General features: G+C 46.1%; 2 protein-coding genes across 2 annotated transcripts in view; one reads left to right on the forward strand and one right to left on the reverse strand.

Annotated features, from left to right (window-relative positions):
* The first annotated feature begins 464 nt into the window (after positions 1 to 464).
* CTC1 (CST telomere replication complex component 1) lies at positions 465 to 16,243 on the forward strand. The gene is made up of 23 exons (XM_065740865.1): positions 465 to 485; positions 604 to 711; positions 5,082 to 5,281; positions 5,763 to 5,907; positions 6,652 to 6,951; positions 7,096 to 7,224; positions 7,616 to 7,842; positions 9,017 to 9,191; positions 9,264 to 9,464; positions 9,690 to 9,816; positions 10,019 to 10,133; positions 10,455 to 10,917; positions 11,236 to 11,325; positions 11,601 to 11,744; positions 12,029 to 12,099; positions 12,918 to 13,027; positions 13,168 to 13,333; positions 13,571 to 13,657; positions 13,742 to 13,901; positions 14,272 to 14,336; positions 14,585 to 14,747; positions 14,889 to 15,015; positions 16,003 to 16,243. The coding sequence occupies exons 1-23, from the start codon at positions 465 to 467 to the stop codon at positions 16,179 to 16,181; spliced, it is 3,573 nt and encodes a 1,190-aa protein (XP_065596937.1). The 3' UTR covers positions 16,182 to 16,243.
* SPICE1 (spindle and centriole associated protein 1) overlaps positions 13,393 to 16,689 on the reverse strand; it is a 62,511-nt gene continuing 59,214 nt past the window's right edge. The window contains exon 18 of the mRNA XM_065742131.1: positions 13,393 to 13,403. The gene's annotated coding sequence lies outside the window, so the exon portion shown is untranslated. The remainder of the gene's footprint in view (positions 13,404 to 16,689) is intronic.

Here is a 16,689-nt window from a genome sequence, read left to right on the forward strand (position 1 = left end):
ATAGGAGACAGCAATGGAATACGCACCAGACAAAGCCACCAGAGCTGTGCATCTACACAGCACCCCTACACCTGGGGCAGCTCTCACTGCGCTCCAGTGTATTCCAGCAAGGCTGCAAGCAGCCAAGCAGCCTGAAGCCAGGAATGGTGTTGAAAGAGGCATACCAGGTTTGCTCTGGTTTGTGTCCTTGCCTTGAGCAAAAGAAGAGCAGTCACACGGCTCACAGCATATTTGGCATTTGCGATAATGCCGAACACATCCCTCACGAGCTTTTCCACAACAAACCGAGCCCTCCCACACGGCGACCGTTCTCGAGTTTCCCCTCCCCTACCATGCTGGGAGGAGCAGGGGGCGGGCAAATAGCGGCACGAGGGCGGCGCTGATTGTCCCGGCGTGCCCTGAGCGTTTCCCGCCGCCATGTTGCCGTGGCGACGCTGCGCAGCCCGGCCCAGCCCGCAGCTGTCATGGCGGAGCCCAGCGCGGCGGTGAGTGTCCCGCGGGCTGCAGGCCCACCGCTCTTCGCTGCTCCGCTCTGAAACCCCGTGTCTGTGCTTCTCCCTAGGAGCAGCGGTGGCTGCAGGCGGCTCGGGACTTTGCCCTTAGAGCGCTCCCAGCCCACTCGGAGTCTGGCGAGACGGAGCGGCCGCCGCTGGACGCGGTGCTGCGGTGCGTGAGGAGCGCGGGCGGCGGGGAGCTGCCGCTGGGCTACAGGTAACGCGGGCGGGCCCTTCCGGATGCGCGGCGCCCGCTGGCTGACGGCGGTCACGACCACGTGCGGGGCCGGGGAGTGCGGGGCAGAGTGGAGCGGGGGTCTCGCTGCTGAGCTCCGAGCGGAGGGGGGGGCAGCGCCGCGGGTGCCGTGCTGCTCGTTTGGCTGCCGGGCCTCTCCGGATGCTGAGTGTGGGCGGGATGTTGGGGCTGGTAACCGCACGCCTTGCCTTGGCTTTGCCGCGCCTCCATCTCGCTTGCGGTATGACTGAGCGGCGTATCCGCCAGTGTGCGGTAGGCGGGGGTGACAGCAATGTAGGGCACCTCGCCGGGAACCGGCTGCTGCGTTGTGTGGCGGTTACAGGGCTCGGTCCCACCGGGCTGCTCGGGATTGGCCTCCTTCAGCTCCGCCAGGAGAGGATCGCCTTCGAGCCTGGGCTATCGCAAATCCAGGATAGTAGGGTCCTGGCTTTAGGTGGTGAAAGGCTTTTGGGTGCTGTCTGTCATGAAAAACATGCAACTTAGAGTCATAGGATGGCTTGGGTTGAAAGGGACCTCAAAACCTGTCTGATTTCATCCCCCCTGCCATGTGCAGGGCTGCCACCCGCCAGATCAGGCTGCCCAGGGCCTTATCCAACCTGGCTGTGGATGACTCCAGGGATGGGGTACCTGGTGCCCTTCTCTGGGCAGCCTGTACTAGCACCTTAGCACCCCTTGCTGTGCAGGTAGCGATTTAGACTGAAAGGTCCAGCACACTTGGATCTATTTTGCTCCAGCTGCAACCCATGTTCTTTGCCCCTAGCACAAGAAAGATGTAGAGCTCTTGGAGTGGATCCAGAGGAGGGCTACTAAGATGATCAGAGGGGTGGAGCATCTCCCCTATGAAGAAAGGTTGAGGGAACTGTGCTTGTTTAGCTTGGAGAAGAGAGAGCACTGAGGAGACCTCATTGTGGCCTCCCAATAATTGAAGGAAGTGTATCAACACTGGGGGGAACGGCTGTTTATATGTATTGATAGTGATAGGACAAGGGGGAATGGTTTTAAACGAAGATGCGAGATTTAGGTTAGATGTTAGAAGGAAGTTTTTCACTTAGAGGGTGGTGATGCACTGGAACAGGTTGCCCAGAAAGGTTGTGGATACCTATCCCTGGAGGCATTGCAGTTGAGGCTGGCTGTGGCTCTGGGCAGCCTGGTCTAGTGGTTGGTGACCCTGTCCCCACAGCAGGGCGGTTCAAACTATTTGATCGTTGAGGTCCTTTTCAAGCCAGGCCATTCTGTGTTGAGGGAATGTCTGTTAAAGCCTCTGGCTTGTGTGAGGTCAGTGGGCTTTGTTTGTGTGTAGGCTGTGCCCGCAGCACTGGAGCACTGTAGGGCCCCGGAGTTAGCTGTATGTGACAACCAGGATCCAGTGTACTGCTGTTGTTTTGGTTTCTCCTGGAAAGTGATTAGTACATATAATGAAAACGGGAGCAGCACTGTGTTCTCCTTGTAGATCATAGGCATCAGTATTAATCCCAGCTTTGCTCTGTTGCTGAAAATGCAGCAGTTTACTTGTATCATTTTCAGGAAATCCATCTCTGCCTTGAGAAAAGAAGACTCAGAGGTGATCTGATCCATGTCTATAAATATCTGAGGAGCAGGAGGCGAAGGGATCAGGCTGGACTCTTAGCAGTGTGTGTCGATAGGACGAGGAGAAATGGCCACAAACTGATGCATAGGAAGTTCCACACGAATGTGCATGGGAACTTCTTCACAGTGCAGGTGACAGAGCACTGGCACAGCTGCACAGAGAGGTGGTGGAGTCTCCTCTGGAGACGTTCAAGACCCACCTGGACTCGTACCTGTGCAACTTGGTCTAGAGAGCTGCTTTGGCAGGGGAGTTGGACTCGATGATCTCTAGAGGTCCCTTCCAACCTCTACAATTCTGTGATTCTGTGATCTCCAGTTCAGGTTCCTGATAAATACACAAATACTTGCATGTATTTACCCCTTCTGATTTTTTTATTTATTTATTTTATGTGAGTACAGTTTATAGCTTATTCTGACCCTACTCTCTTGTTTAGACTAGTTTCTGGCTTTGAACCTTTGATACCTGACTAATCAAGTGAAATTCTTCAAATTCATATTCTCTGAGTTAGATTATTTCCTGCTACTGAGCAAGTGGGTGTTCTGAATACAGCTGCTGTTTCACAGCCTAAAATTGTCAGCTAACCTCAGTGGAAACAAGTGTCAAAATCACAAGATGGGAACCAGTTTGTAGTAGCTCTTACAGTGCTGACCTTAGTGCAGACAAAGGACTTTTGTGCTCTAGCATAGACAGCCAGTACAGAAACAGTGATGATGAATGAACTCTGAAAGCTTAGACTCCTGTGAGGATGCTGTCTTGTTTTCCCATATTCAGTACTGTAGCCAGTCTAAGTGTGATAACTGGGAACAGCCTCAACTGTGGTTGTTATTTGACATTATTCCTCCCACTCCTCCAAAGCCAAGAATTTAGGCAGAAGGTTTCAGGGCTGTGTGCACTGGTATACTTAAAAACATGTTTTGTTATCTCTCAGTTATTATTTTAAGCAAGCCTTCTGTCTCTTGTTTTCAGAGGGGATGCTCAGGCAGAACTGAGACATCAGCTGAGATGAGAGAAATTCTTAATAAATGCCATTGGATGGGTTGATTCTTAATGTATGATATTAGCCAACCATGCTAGCAGCTAAGGATCTGCTGACTTAACCAGGCTTTGTCCATTGCACTGATCACTCTAATCCCTCAACTTTGCAGATTGAGTTAATCCTTCTGTGTTCTCACTTTTCTTTTTTTCATTCTTTTTTTTTTTCCTCCAGTTTCATCTCCATCTCTGACCTAAAGCACCAACAGCAAACTCCGTGCTGCAGCCACCTGACCTGGAGCACTAACAAATATAAAGAATGGGCTCACCAAGGGCAAGGTGCTTTACCCACGCACAGCTCTTTGCCAAGGTCTTACCTGATCTTGGTTGGCTATTTAACTGATGGAAGACAAGAGGACAAAGATGGTTGCCTCTATGTGAAAGACAATACTGGGATAATTCCATGTGAGGTATGTCCTTGGCCTGAGGGATTCTGTTTTTATTTCCCCTTCTGGGGCAGTATCACAGAACACCAAAGATTTCAGACTGTTTGTCAGAGTCTGTACTGAGAAAAGTAATACATCTTTGTAACAGGCAGGAAAGCAGTAGGCTCAGATCCTGGATAAGGAACAGTCAGAACATATCAAATTTGTCATTACTAGGAGAGCAAATGTTGAGTCTACTGTCATGGATTAAAGAGATGAGTAAGTTTCATGTATAGTTCTGTTACACCTTGAACAACATAAGGTCGCCTGAGAAATGGAGGTCATGGCAATATCCTGTGTTTGTTAAGCAGAAATGACTTTCTGGAGAGCTATACTGATTGTTCACTGATGCATTGATGATATACTTTCAGGAAATAATAGCTTGTGTGACAGTGCTATTGGATGAAAAGCTATCTAAAATTCATAGGAAGGGAATATAAATACAAAGTGACTGATAGAATAGAAATGAAAAAGCAGTGAGGTTGTTCCTTCCAGGGAGGCGAAGACTAAGCAGAAGTGCATTAGTTGTATTGGTATCAACTTCTAACTCAAAAAACAGGGGAAAAGAAAGGAGATGAGAATTCTAGAAAAATAGTCTGGAAAGAGTGAAGTCTTACAGTGAGTTATGACTTTACTGTGAGAGAATAGTTATAATCCAGCAAATGCTAAGTGTAGAGCTCAGCAAATATCCAGATTTGTGTCTGGAAGGCCAGAATTTCTCTGTGCAAGACAGAGAAGTAGATAGAAGACATTGCTCTTGTTTAATAATGAAACCCAGAAGTAGAGTAAGAATTTATGATCATAGAATCGCAAGGTTGGAAACTACGTACAAGATCATCCAGTCCAACCATCCTCCCATCACCACTGCTGCCATGAGCAGTAAACCATATCTCATAGTTCCTCATCCAGGCGCCTCTTGAACACTGCTAGGGATGGTGACTCCACCACCTTCCTGGGCAGGCCATTCCAGTGCCTGACCACTCACTGGGAGAAGTAGCTTTTCCTTATATATAACCTAAACCCGCTCTGCTACAACTTGTGGCCATTTCTTCGGGTCCTGTTTGTTGCCTGGGAGAAGAGGCCAAACTCCTCCTCGTCACAACCTCCCTTCAGGAAGTTGTAGAGTGCAATGAGGTCTCCTCTGAACCTCCTCTTCTCCAGACTAAACAACCCCAGCTCCTTCAGTCACTCTTCGTAAGATGTTTGTGCAAGGGAAAATTAGTAGATTAATTCTGTAAAAGGTACTGTAATTCGTCTCAAGCTTTTTTTGTTTTCTTTTGCCTTAGCTGCTGCATTTTGAATTGAAGTGGCTGGAGTCACTGTTCCTTTTCCCAGGCTGGGCATATATACCACAGACCGACCATGGTGCAGCAGGATACGTAGAAGTCCTGGAGGATCCAGTGCCAGTAAACTGCCTCCCAAAGGAAGTGTCTGCGACCATTCCAGTCATCTACCCAACACTGGCTGAGCCACTCCTTGTCTCCAGGTAAGCACCAACTGCATTGTAATGCTGCTGCTCTGGTTTCCTGGGTATTGTGAAGAGCTTTTGGCTTAGGAAGCACTGTGTTAAGCCTCTGCCATTGGTGGAAGCAGGAAAGCGAGTGGTGGAAGTAAAAGTTGTATAATGTTACTTTTCGTTAATAAACTATTTTTGAGGAGTTGACTTTAAATTTTAATCTGTATTTTGGCAGAAGAGGAGGAATTATTTCCTGGTGTATTTTGATACTGCAGAAAAAGCATGGGAAGAAAGCATTCAAAAGAACTTTCACTGAACCTACCTAGTATATAAAAATCAAAGTAATTTTGTGGGCACATTTGTTTCGAAAAGCCCTCTGACATTGGTTAGGATTACTTTGTTAGCTCCTTAATTTCTAGAAAAAGTGCATTCTACATATTTGTGAATCTTGTTTTTGTGATACTTCTGGGTCCTTGACTGATTTTTCTTTGCTTCCTCAAATGCCCTCGAGGATTCCTTGTAAGAAAAGAACAAAGCTCAGTGTGGCAGGTGAATTGTCCAGACTCAGCCCGCTCCTTTGTATTCACCAGAAGACATTCTTTTTTCTGTTTCTGAAGTGCTTCACCTCAGTTGTTTGGGTTCCTGTCCTGGTGAAGGTAAGTGAGTCCTTGTCACTTTGCCCAGAAATTTACCATCTGTATTTTAATATGTGTTGATTAATCAATTTTTCAAAGATTGCTCTTTGCTTCTCAATTTGATGTATTTGTCCTAGTAAAAACTACTGACACTATTCTTTCTATTCCATGCAGCCCACAATAATCCTTAAGCATAGATTGTTTCCCAAGTAATGCCTCCTATTTATTTCCTTGGAAACTACAGGAGATACAAAGAGTACAGTAACACTGTTTGATAGAACAAATTCTCAGCTACAGGACACTTTTTTTCCAACACAGTCACCACCATTAGCTGTGCATTTTTGTCAGTGATGAACAAAATCCTGAGTGTCACACTTGTCAAAATCTGCACCATTGTAAGTGACCCTCTGTTGCCGTCACCACTGCTGAAATACACCACCCACCACCTCACTGTGCTCACATCCACTGTTTGGTCTCCATAACCATTCAGCAAGCATCAAGGAATGTCAGTGGGGCCATTTTTCCACATGAAAGAATTCAAAATAGGAGGCATTACATTCAGGGCAGCCCTCATAGATAAGTGAATTGATATGTCTTGTGGAAAAAATACAACCTTCCTCCTTCCTGCAATTGCAGTGCCCCTGAACATCTTGTAGATGCCACCCTTTTGCTAAAAGTATAAGGTGATCCTCTCAAAAGGAAAGTTTTTCATGTGGGAAGAATATTTTTCCAATGCTGATGTCACTTTTGGTCTCTCTGCTCCAGAAGCCCAACCAGCTGGCATGGCACCATACCCTCCAGTTGGGACACAAGTACACAATAACAAGCCTGAGTATATCCAGCCTGAAGAAATCTGGGCAAAGGATATTTGTCACCAGTGTTTCTTCCTGCCTTCTGCCTTACTGTGCAGAGCAGGTAAAGGAGCAGGCATTGGACAGTTCTTGGCAAGGAGAATCTTCACTGTCAGCTTTACCTGAGACCACAGAGCAGCTCAGTGACTCCTCAGAGCTGGGCGTTGAAGAGTGGCCAGGATCAGTCAAAGAGTCCAAGATCATCTCATATGTGGTAAGGATTTGTAACATTAGCCTTTACTCACTCATCATGATAATAAGATCTCATTATCATGATGAGTTTCCTTTTCACTCGGGCCTATGAGTCTCTTCCATCCTGGGATAAACTCACATAACTTCCTGTTTGCTTTTTCTGTAGGGAACTGTCACCAAAATACTCAATGCCCAAGCTGGTCTCTATGAGCTCGATAGCAAAGTCTGCTTGTGCCTTGCTTACCAGCAGTTGTTGAACTCTGCACGGGGAATCCGACCAGGAGCATGTGTGGAGGTAAAGTTGGGAGACTTATGAGGTGCAGTGGGGTTGATCTTGGTCAACTGTCAACCAGACTGCTCTATTAACTCCTCTTCAGGCAGACAGGGGAATTGTATATGGGGAAGCTGACTTAAGGGCTCTGCTCACAGAGACCACCCCTGTAGCCTCCCTGCTACCAAACATAAAGCATTCAGTAAAAAGTACATAGGTCCCAGGAGTGGCTTACAAGTCTGTGTGGGTCAACAAAAGACTGCACGAAAACTGGAACTTTTTCAGCAAGTCCCTGAAACAAAATGAGTTTACGGACAGTCCAGCAGAGTGAAAAAGGATTGAGTGGGGTGACGTTTTGGGAGAGTGGTGGCAAACTATACTCTGCTATTAAGTCATGATGTCTGTTTTATCTTAGCTCATTGATGTCCATCTCATACAGAAGCCTCTGGTATCCTCTCCTTTCATTGTACTTGGTGCTTGCCTGAATAGCACTGTCTTGCTGAGGAGTTTTTCAAGGCTCAGCACTCCTTACCAGCCACCAGTCACTTCAAGAAATCTCTGCCTACAGCTGTTGTTCCGCTATAATCTTGGTATGCCACTCTACCTCTGGCTGGTGAGCCTTCTGGAGACATTTAAGGAGAGGTGAGGACAATTCTGAAGTTGGGTGGTGTGCATTCACTAATGGCAGCAGCGTTGTGTCTGATTTACAGTAGGCTTAAAACTATTTACCTGGATTTCACATCGAATGAACCTTGCATCTTGAAGTTGTTCTAATGAAGAACTCATGTTTGTTTTGCAAGTGTATGTGCAGTAAGCCCACTGCTTTCCATAAGCTGCAATACTCCAGAGCATGTGCTGACCTGTCCCCCCCTACCTATCAAGTTTTGTTCTGGAATATGGAAGCAGCACAGAGATGAGTGGCTTCCAAACTGATCTGCTTGGCAAGTGAACTTAAGCACTGAGACTGAAGTGGGAAACTGCTACAAACAGATTACAGATGATACAAAGAGTCTTATTCCCTATCTCCTCACAGGAGCAGCAGCAACTGCTCAGTATTATCAGTAATGTGAGCACTTGTTTGAGAACCTTTGCACTAGCAGATTTTCCCGCATGTGCTTATGTCTGGAATTTTTGCCATGCTTCCCAATAAAACAGCTTCAGTTCTGTTCCCAGAATGTTGCTAGATATGAGTTGTAATTCTTTATTAACATTTTCCATTTGCTTTAAATAGGATTAGTAAGTCATGCTTCTGCCTGAAAGTTGTTCCAGTGATTTAGTCACTGTTGCTTTTTACTTGTTTTCATCTTTTGTTATTAAAATTATTTTGACTGGCATTGTGATTACTTGTGGGTGTTCAAAGTGGTGAGGTAGACTTCTGAAAGGAACCCAATGCAAGGAAAATATCAGAACAAGAGCAGTCTGTGGTTCTGTTGAGTGACTCTTGCATCCTGTGCAAGAAAACCAAGTATACCTAACATGAATAATCATATCAAGCTTAGCTAAAATGCATGAATATTCATGTGTGTAACTTACAAGGAGATTTTCTTCACGTGGGTTTTTTGTCCACTTGAGTTTTGAGATATTGCCAGTCTATTTCTCATGGCTTTCTGTTCCTTATCTGCTTGACTGACATAAGTCGGCATCACCTTTAAATGTTCCTTTTTTAACCATTTTGCATTCTTTTTGCACTCTCCTTAGTTCTTGTTCTGCACAGCACATTCACTTATAACAAGCAGAAAATATCCCCGACTTGCATGCAAAACCCACTTTAAATTTGAGGACTGCTACTACTTCTGACTGCTTTAAAATGTTTCAGGTTTTCTTGTTTCTTTGGGCGCCAGCGACTGTTGCTTAGCTCTATACATCGAAACCCTGGACCTGCAGAGAAGTTCCTTGTCCCAATTCTGCAAGCTGTGGTACCGGATAGAAGGGAAACAAGAGATATTTATAATGAAATTCTAGCAAAAATACACCACTGTCCCCTGCAGAAGGTAAATGCATTGAGAGCTGTTTTTTAGTTTATCTGATGGGCAGAAACTGTTGATCTTTTTCTTCTCTCTTAGTATTTGACCCTGGATCCCCCATACCAGGTTCCATCTCTGTCAGCACTGGGTCATGTAGCAGAACAGAAGGGCTGGGAAGGCTTCTGTCCATCCCAGCTGCTCTCCCCACTGGAGGCACAACACATGGGCACCCAAGAGCTGAATCGCAGGCTGGCCTGGTCCTACTGCACACTCTCAGCAGGAAGTTTCCAGCCCCGACTGGTAAGTGCCTAGTTCCCTTTACTGTCTGCACCCTGAGAACTCCCATCTCTCCTCATGCTTTCCAGTGCAGCTGCTGTCCTTTTGCTCAGGAATGACGCTGCTCTTCTCACCTGTGTTGTGTTAAATACAGACTGAATTTGGGCTCAATGGATTTGGGCACAATGATTTCTAGCTTTTGAATATGGGAAGTATTTGATGCTCTTTGCGTCTTCCTTTCTCTTGCAGATCCTTCTGGGTGTGCTGCGAGTCTCCTCCAGGAAGAGTTCCCTCCAGCTGCAGGACAGCAGTGGCACACTTCCCTGTGTGATTTCCCATAGGGATGGCAGCCCTTTTGCCAATACAGCTCTCATAGGTATGTCCCACAAAACTAAACTTGAAGTTGCTGGAATTTTGCTGCTCTGCCATCCAGCTCCAAAACAAGGAAGAAAAGACTTGATGTGAAGATGCTGAAATGCTGCTGCCTGGCCTCGTGACTTCAAAATGAGGAAACCGAGCTTGCTCTTCTTATGTTCTCTTTTCATTAGCTCAACTCCTTTCTCTGTCATTGTTTGCAGGATCACTCTTGCAGGTGGAGAACTATCAACTTGTAGTGGAGAGATTCATTCAGAGTGATTTTCCCTCCTGGGAGCAGCTGGAAAATTCAGAGCATGTGAGGGAGAAGAAAACCAGGTGGGTCCCTTTATTCAGTGCCTTTGTGAAATTATTACTTTGCACTTCCACAGCTATTTTGGATTATGGTAAAACTGCACATTGGCATTGTATTTCGGTGCTGAAGTCCTTTGCTAGTAACAAGAATGAGATCTTTATTGGAAACAAATCCACCATCTCTATTTTGATCGGAATACATCCAGCCTGGTAGCTGCACTCTATTTCAGCCTTTCCTGCTTCTCTTTTTAATACCTGCTGAGCATTCACTTCCTGATAGCTGCTTGTTTTAGACAGCTACTTGTCAAGACCAGGAGGTTTCATTCCTGCCATTTGTCATTTCAGTATCTATGTGCAGTTCTACATTGAGGATGTTCAAGTTCTCCATTCTGTGGAAGGACAAATCCAGAAAGAACCTCAGAGTAAAAACAACACCTCTTTGAGGAGAAAGAATGATGGCAGCTCAACATCTGATCTAGATATTCTGGAGGCAAAAGTGCGGAAATTGGAGGATCCCAAGCCAGATCCAGGTGGAGATAAGAGCTGTCAGAGGGGCGAGAGCAGCACTGGAAGAAGCTGCTGTGTATCTCGCCTATTCTTGGTTACCCAGAAAGAGGGGCTTATGTTGCGCAACTACCAGCTACTCAAAGAGGGAGGTGGAGAAGAACAAGAGCCACAGCGCAGTTTTCAAGCCACAGTGCTGTGGCTGGGCAGACCTCAGCTGTGGAGCCACCCCAGAGAGACCAAGAGTCTGCCTGAGCTAGAGGAGGCCAGCCATAGTGGAGAAGAGAGTGTGACATGGCAAGAGGTGAGGCAGGAGTGGGCTTCAGTGGGTGGTTTGATACAGCTGGGAGCTGGATATGTGATAATTTATGGATCTAGATTTCTGATCAATGGGAGGGTGATTTTTGTCAGGTAGAAGCGTATGTTTACGCAGGTAACTTCCTTCTGCCACTCCAAGGAGGGTTCTATCTCCTCTCTGTCAACATCATGTAAATACATTCACCCCTCCTTGTCTTTGAGGGTGCCAAAGTGGACTTGCTCCCCTTTTGCTGTATTTTTCATTTTCCACTTTTTTCCTAACATTTCTCCTGACCTTTCTCTTTTTCTTCCCATCTTCCACCAGGCACTACTGCTTTTCATGGGGAAGTCATTGCAGTGGTTTCCATTTCTGCACCTGGATGGGTTGTATCGCTTCATTGTGCCCCGCTGCTCGGTAAGGGAGAGGTAATCTGAGTTTCCCATTGGAGTTTTGCTAAATTCTATGTGGGAGATGAAATGTCAGTGTCTAAGCTCTTTGCATGGTATGGAATTCCCATGCCAAGTAACTGCCTCAGTTCCATGTTCAGTCAAAACTCTCAGAGCTTTGATTGTTTTTTTCTTTAAATCATTGTTCTTTGTCAGTCCTCTTTTGCTTTCATCTTCCAATAAAACAGCTTTGGTTCTATTCCCAGATAACCATTTTCTTTGCATTTATCACTCTTCTTTCAGGACTTGGAAGTGTTTGACAAGCTCAATTTTCCACCTGTGTCAGCAGAGTTTCTGGGCAGGCCATCCTTCCCCTTATGCCTGCCCGTCCAAGATAACTGGCACTTACAGCACGAGACATGGATCTCCTTCCCAACTGAGCATCAGGTACTGCAGTGCATTTACTGCTCTGGGCTTCCATGGGTTACTTCCTGTTCTCTCCAGAACTAGCTCAGAAAATTATTGATACAGAATCTCTTGTTAATGAGACAGGAGATGATCCATAAAAGATTACTGCTGGGCCTCGCGTTTTTCCTTCCTTGGAATTAATCTGAGGAGGAACCATCAGTTGTGAACCATCAGATGTGAAGTAGCTCTAAGCATGCAGAACTTGTCCCTACTGCTTTGGCTGCTATTAATTGAAACCAAGTCTGTGTCTCTCCCATTTCTAGCTGACAGCCAAGGCACTGCTGACAGGCATGGACCGGAGAATTTCCTCCATTCCAGAAATACTTAGCAACAGGTTTGTTGGTCTGCCCTTTATTGATGGGACTGACTTAGGGAATGAGGCAGCATCGGACATTATTGGAGACAGTGCAATGTTAACAAATGGGATAATTAACTAATAATGAATTTGCTGCTCTAGGGATATTGTTAGGAAATATTTCCACGTGCAAATAGCCCAGACTGTGAACCTATCTTGTTTATCAAAGTTTAAAGGGATTGCAGGTTACAAAGCTGCAAAATGGTGTCCAGAAAGTTTAAGCTAATTGCTGGTGTGCAGTAGGTTGCCAAAAGACTGTGCCAGATTCTTGTCAAAAGTAGAAACGGGTGCAGCAGAGAAAACGAGAGTAAATGTGTGAAGTTTTTTTGGGGGGGGAGGGGGGTTGGTTTTTTGTGTGTTTAACTTGCTTAAATAAATAATGGGGTAAGAGGCTTTTCTTTGCAAAGCACGTTTAATCTGGAGTGATACGCACACATACTGAAATATTTACTAGTGCCTTATGGTAAGCTGAGTTTTCCCTTGCTTGCCCTCTTCCTCTAGAAAAATAATGGAGTTAAGCAGAAAGGTAAGCTAGGATGTCTCTCTTCTTTTTCAATTCTCCCATGCCTGGAGAAGCAGAAGTGACTTCAGAGACCTCTTGTTCTTGGGTAAGGTAGGCTGCAGCAAGCTGCCCTAAATCTAGCATTTGGGTGCCCAAGGGCAAGCTCCCCTGAAGCCAGGCTCAAGTCACAGCACTGCTCTTCACCCTGTCCTTCACCCAATCTTTGCGTCAGGGTTTTTTTTCTACTCCCTTCATCTTCCAAGACAGAAATCCAATGATTGTGGTCTGTTCTCAGTTTCAGAGGTTCCCTTGTTTCTTTCTCTGGAGAGATAGTAGAGAGGACCCTGTGTGCTTCTCCTAAGAGTAAGAAGCCATCTGCGACTCTCAGCCTTAGAAAGCAGAAAGGTAAGATTCTACCTGGAAAACATTTAAGGTGGAACAGTAGCTTTATTGTGATGAGAGGAAAGCACCTCCAGCAAATTCAGCTTGGTGGCAGACTAACTACCTGTGTAGCTCATGATGTATGTTGTTCTGTGCCTTCCCAGGGAGTCTGCTGGCCAGTGATCACAGCGTGAAGCTCAGCATCTCAGCTGCTGCAGGCTCCCCCATTGTGCTGGACATTTACATTGCTGCAACCTATCTGCAGCATCTCAGGGGTTTGCTACCTGGAGCCAAGCTCCTCTTCCAGAACTTGGAACGCAAAATCTCAAGGTATGCTGAGCTCTGCTCTGGTCCTGGACTGGATCTGACCTCCCTTACTATCTTTGAAATGATCCCCACTCTTCTTTGGGTTTATCCCTTGTCTGCGCTTGCCTGACTCCCCAGCCCTTACTACATATGACTTCCCTAACGTGTCTCAGATTACCAGACCAGCCATCCTGGAAAAAAAAAAAAAAAGTCATTTGCTTTCCATGAGCTGTTTCTGGCATCTGCATTCTCATATTGCAGGTTCCATAATGTTTACTGTGCATACATTGCCTCCAGCTGTGTGACCATCCTGTCTCTCCCAGCTTCTCACCAACTTTTTACTTCCAGGTGAGTCCAGGTTCTGTTCCCACCTTTCAGTGTCCTGAGAAAGACTTCTCTGTTTCATGTTTTTCATGGTTTTGTTTCTTCCAGTTATGCAGGAAGAGCTTCATCCCCTTCGCTGGTGTTTATATCCAACTTGCAACTTCAGCTACAAACCCTGCCCCAGGCACGGATTTTGTGCCACGTGTCCTGTGTGTTGACCCTCTCACTGCAGTGGATTTGCTCTCTTTGCAGCAGCATCTTCAAAGAGGTATGGAAGCTGCCAGTGAGAATCTGGCAGGAGCCCTGCAGACTTTCTACTCATATATCTTATGCTACCATGTAGAAGAAATAAGTTCCTGTCCTAATCCTAGAACTCTTTATTCTAGTGTCTGAAAAAGAGTTGCATATTGGAAAAGGACCAAAATGACAACTGATTAGAAGTGTGCATCTGGTATTGGGCGGGCTTGCAGTAAGGAGCAGGGGTAAAACAAGGACTTTCCTGCTTTTCCACTGTGCACTGCTCTCGAGGTGTATCACCTTGCAATCATACTTGCTTAGGGAAATTAAAAGAAACAGTGGCCCTTCCCTTTCTCTCTTGTAGCCACCTATACATAGCTGTAGCTTTACTCTTCCTTCAGGGGAAGTGCACCCGACACAGTCCACCATGTCCATCACACACTGGAGTGAGGCAAGCCAGTGCACGGTAAGCACTGTAGAGGCTGGATATGGGAAGAGGTGGGAACAAATTGCACGACACAGGAGGGGGTAGGCAAATCATGGATGGGATGTGCATAGAATAGTGAAGATAGGAGTTGAGATTCCTCACGTCTTCCCAGGTGGGGACAAACCTCTGTTTACTGGGACTTTTTGTGTGGGACATGATGTCTGTGAAAGGGGGAGGGCGTCATCCTGACCTCCCTCCACTTCTTCATCTGCCTGCTCTCTCCATAGGGTGCTGGTGGAGGATGGAACAGGCGAAGCTTTGGTGCTGTGCAGGAACCAGCACGTGGCTGCAATGCTGGGCCTCAGCCTTCTCGAGTGGGAAGCTGTGCAAAGCTGTGTGCAGAGCAGAGGCAGCCTGTTCATTCAGTATGGGGAAGCTACTGGGACTGGGGTGAGTGGGTTATTCTGGCAGGGACTGCAGCATGCAGGGTGTGGCTTTCAGTGGGACTGGGTTTCCCTTGAAGGGTTCCGGGGGCTCCCTGACCCCCCCCCCTCCACACATTTACTGACAACGCACCCTTTCCTTCCTCAGTGTGTGGAGGAACTTGAAGATCCCATTGCTTGCTACCTAAGGAACCTCTGCAGGAGTTCTCTCATCTGTCGCCCTATTCTGTTGGATTTCAGCCTAGATAGGAAGCCCTCCAAAGTCCTGCAGCCTGGTGAGCAAACACTGTTGGCTTTTGTAATAATAGGCGTGGGAAGGAAGCGAGAAGCAGTTTCATCATGCTGGGGAAGGAGAGCTGCCTTCTCTGCCCACAGAACAAGACCTTTGGAGGATTTCCAAGCAATTTCCATGGATGCAAAAAAAATACAGAAAGAACATATTGTTGTATAAAGTGGCATTTATATGCGTTTGATTGTTTCTACTTTATACAGAAGCATAAAAGTATTATTGAATCATCCTTAGTGTTATGGTGACGAACTTGGAATGTTTCTGTTCACGCTTTAAGTGGAAAATACATCATTTAGCCAGCCAGGATAGTAACCGTTCAGAGGTATCAGGCTAGAGAGTTGAGCAGAGAGGAACTTCGTGAGGTTGAACAGGGGCAAATATAGAGTCCTACACCTGGGGAGGAAAAACAGCATGCATCAGTAGAGGTTAGGTGCTGAGCTGATGGAAAGGAGCTCTGCAGAGAAGTACTGACAGGAGGTAGAATTAAGGGTAGGTCTGGAAATCTTCACCACAGCCATAGAAATTAAAGTACAGAAGGATTCTGAATTTGTGGGTAGTGATGTCTGAGCTCATGCTGCCACAGCTGTGCAGTTGCTCTTTTAAGGGGACAGTCTCCTCAAGCCACCTGTGCTAACACCTAGCATGTGGGTGCAGGTGTGCAGAGGCTGATTTGTTAGGCTCACCAAAGGATGCTCTGCTGTTGACACTGTCTTCTGGATATTGTGTAATGCTGTAAGGCGGGATTGCTGATGGTGAGAAAAGATACAAAGCTCAGTGCAGCAGCAGTGTGAGCAGCAATTCACAAGATAACTGTCTGTCTCCTCCTGTATTTGTTAATCTTGTCCTCTGTGGTTTAGGAGATGCCAAGCAGCTGCTACAAGGCCTTCCCTCCCCCAGAACTTTCACATTTGTGTGCTAGGACTTAGTGGAACCCATGTACTGAGCAATTACATGTTGTGTCCTTCCCCTTCAGCTCCAGTGCAACTGAGAAATTTTCGGTGTGGTGAAGTGGAGTTTGTGTCACAAGTGAGACCTCGACAGAGTCTGTTGTGCCTCAACGTGGAAGAAGTGGGACAAAAAGCCTTATGCTGTCTGAACAGAGAGAGGATCGAGAGTATGTCTGGTCACTGCCAAATGGGAACCACTACTTAACATCTTTCCCAGTGGGAAAAGAATTATGGAAATGCCTACTGGAATTGGGAACTTTTTTTTCCCCCCCTTTCCTCCTTTCCAGTGGGAGCAAAGCATAAAGACTGTAACCAAGAAGCTGCCATGATTTATGGAATTCTTGAATTGGACCATTGCCACCAGCCATTGTGGGCTATGCTTCAGGGAAGAAATGTTCATTACCTCCTGCCTGGTAGCCATTGCTCTGTGCGTAGGGCACGTTCTTTATGTGGTAGTATCTACTAAATAAGGCTATCCCATTGCAGTTTAAATAACAATATCTATTTTAATACCATTTTACTTGCTATATGGGGAACTGAGGCTGAATGCAGATTCTTAAGTTTACGAGCCAGAGACTGGTATTTTATAGTTCATTCACTATCTTTATGGGAAAGCGTGTAGTTTCCTGAAGGGAAATTCTCCTTAACCTGTTTGAAATGATTAAAATGTTTTTAATGTGTTTCCTTCCTCCAAGAAGAGAAAGGAAGTGAAC

Source organism: Cyrtonyx montezumae, unplaced genomic scaffold (genome assembly GCF_038088225.1).
Source record: "Cyrtonyx montezumae isolate F1298 unplaced genomic scaffold, pur_monq_1.0 scaffold_3, whole genome shotgun sequence".
Lineage (NCBI taxonomy): Eukaryota > Metazoa > Chordata > Aves > Galliformes > Odontophoridae > Cyrtonyx > Cyrtonyx montezumae.

What these genes read in the sequence shown, in the direction of transcription:
- CTC1 (XM_065740865.1), top strand. Translation starts at nt 465, where the DNA reads ATGGCGGAGCCCAGCGCGGCG. An exon ending in GAGCTGCCGCTGGGCTACAG is followed by an intron (nt 712 to 5,081) that starts GTAACGCGGGCG and finishes CTTTTGCCTTAG; the next exon opens with CTGCTGCATTTTGAATTGAA. An exon ending in CCAAGATCATCTCATATGTG is followed by an intron (nt 6,952 to 7,095) that starts GTAAGGATTTGT and finishes CTTTTTCTGTAG; the next exon opens with GGAACTGTCACCAAAATACT.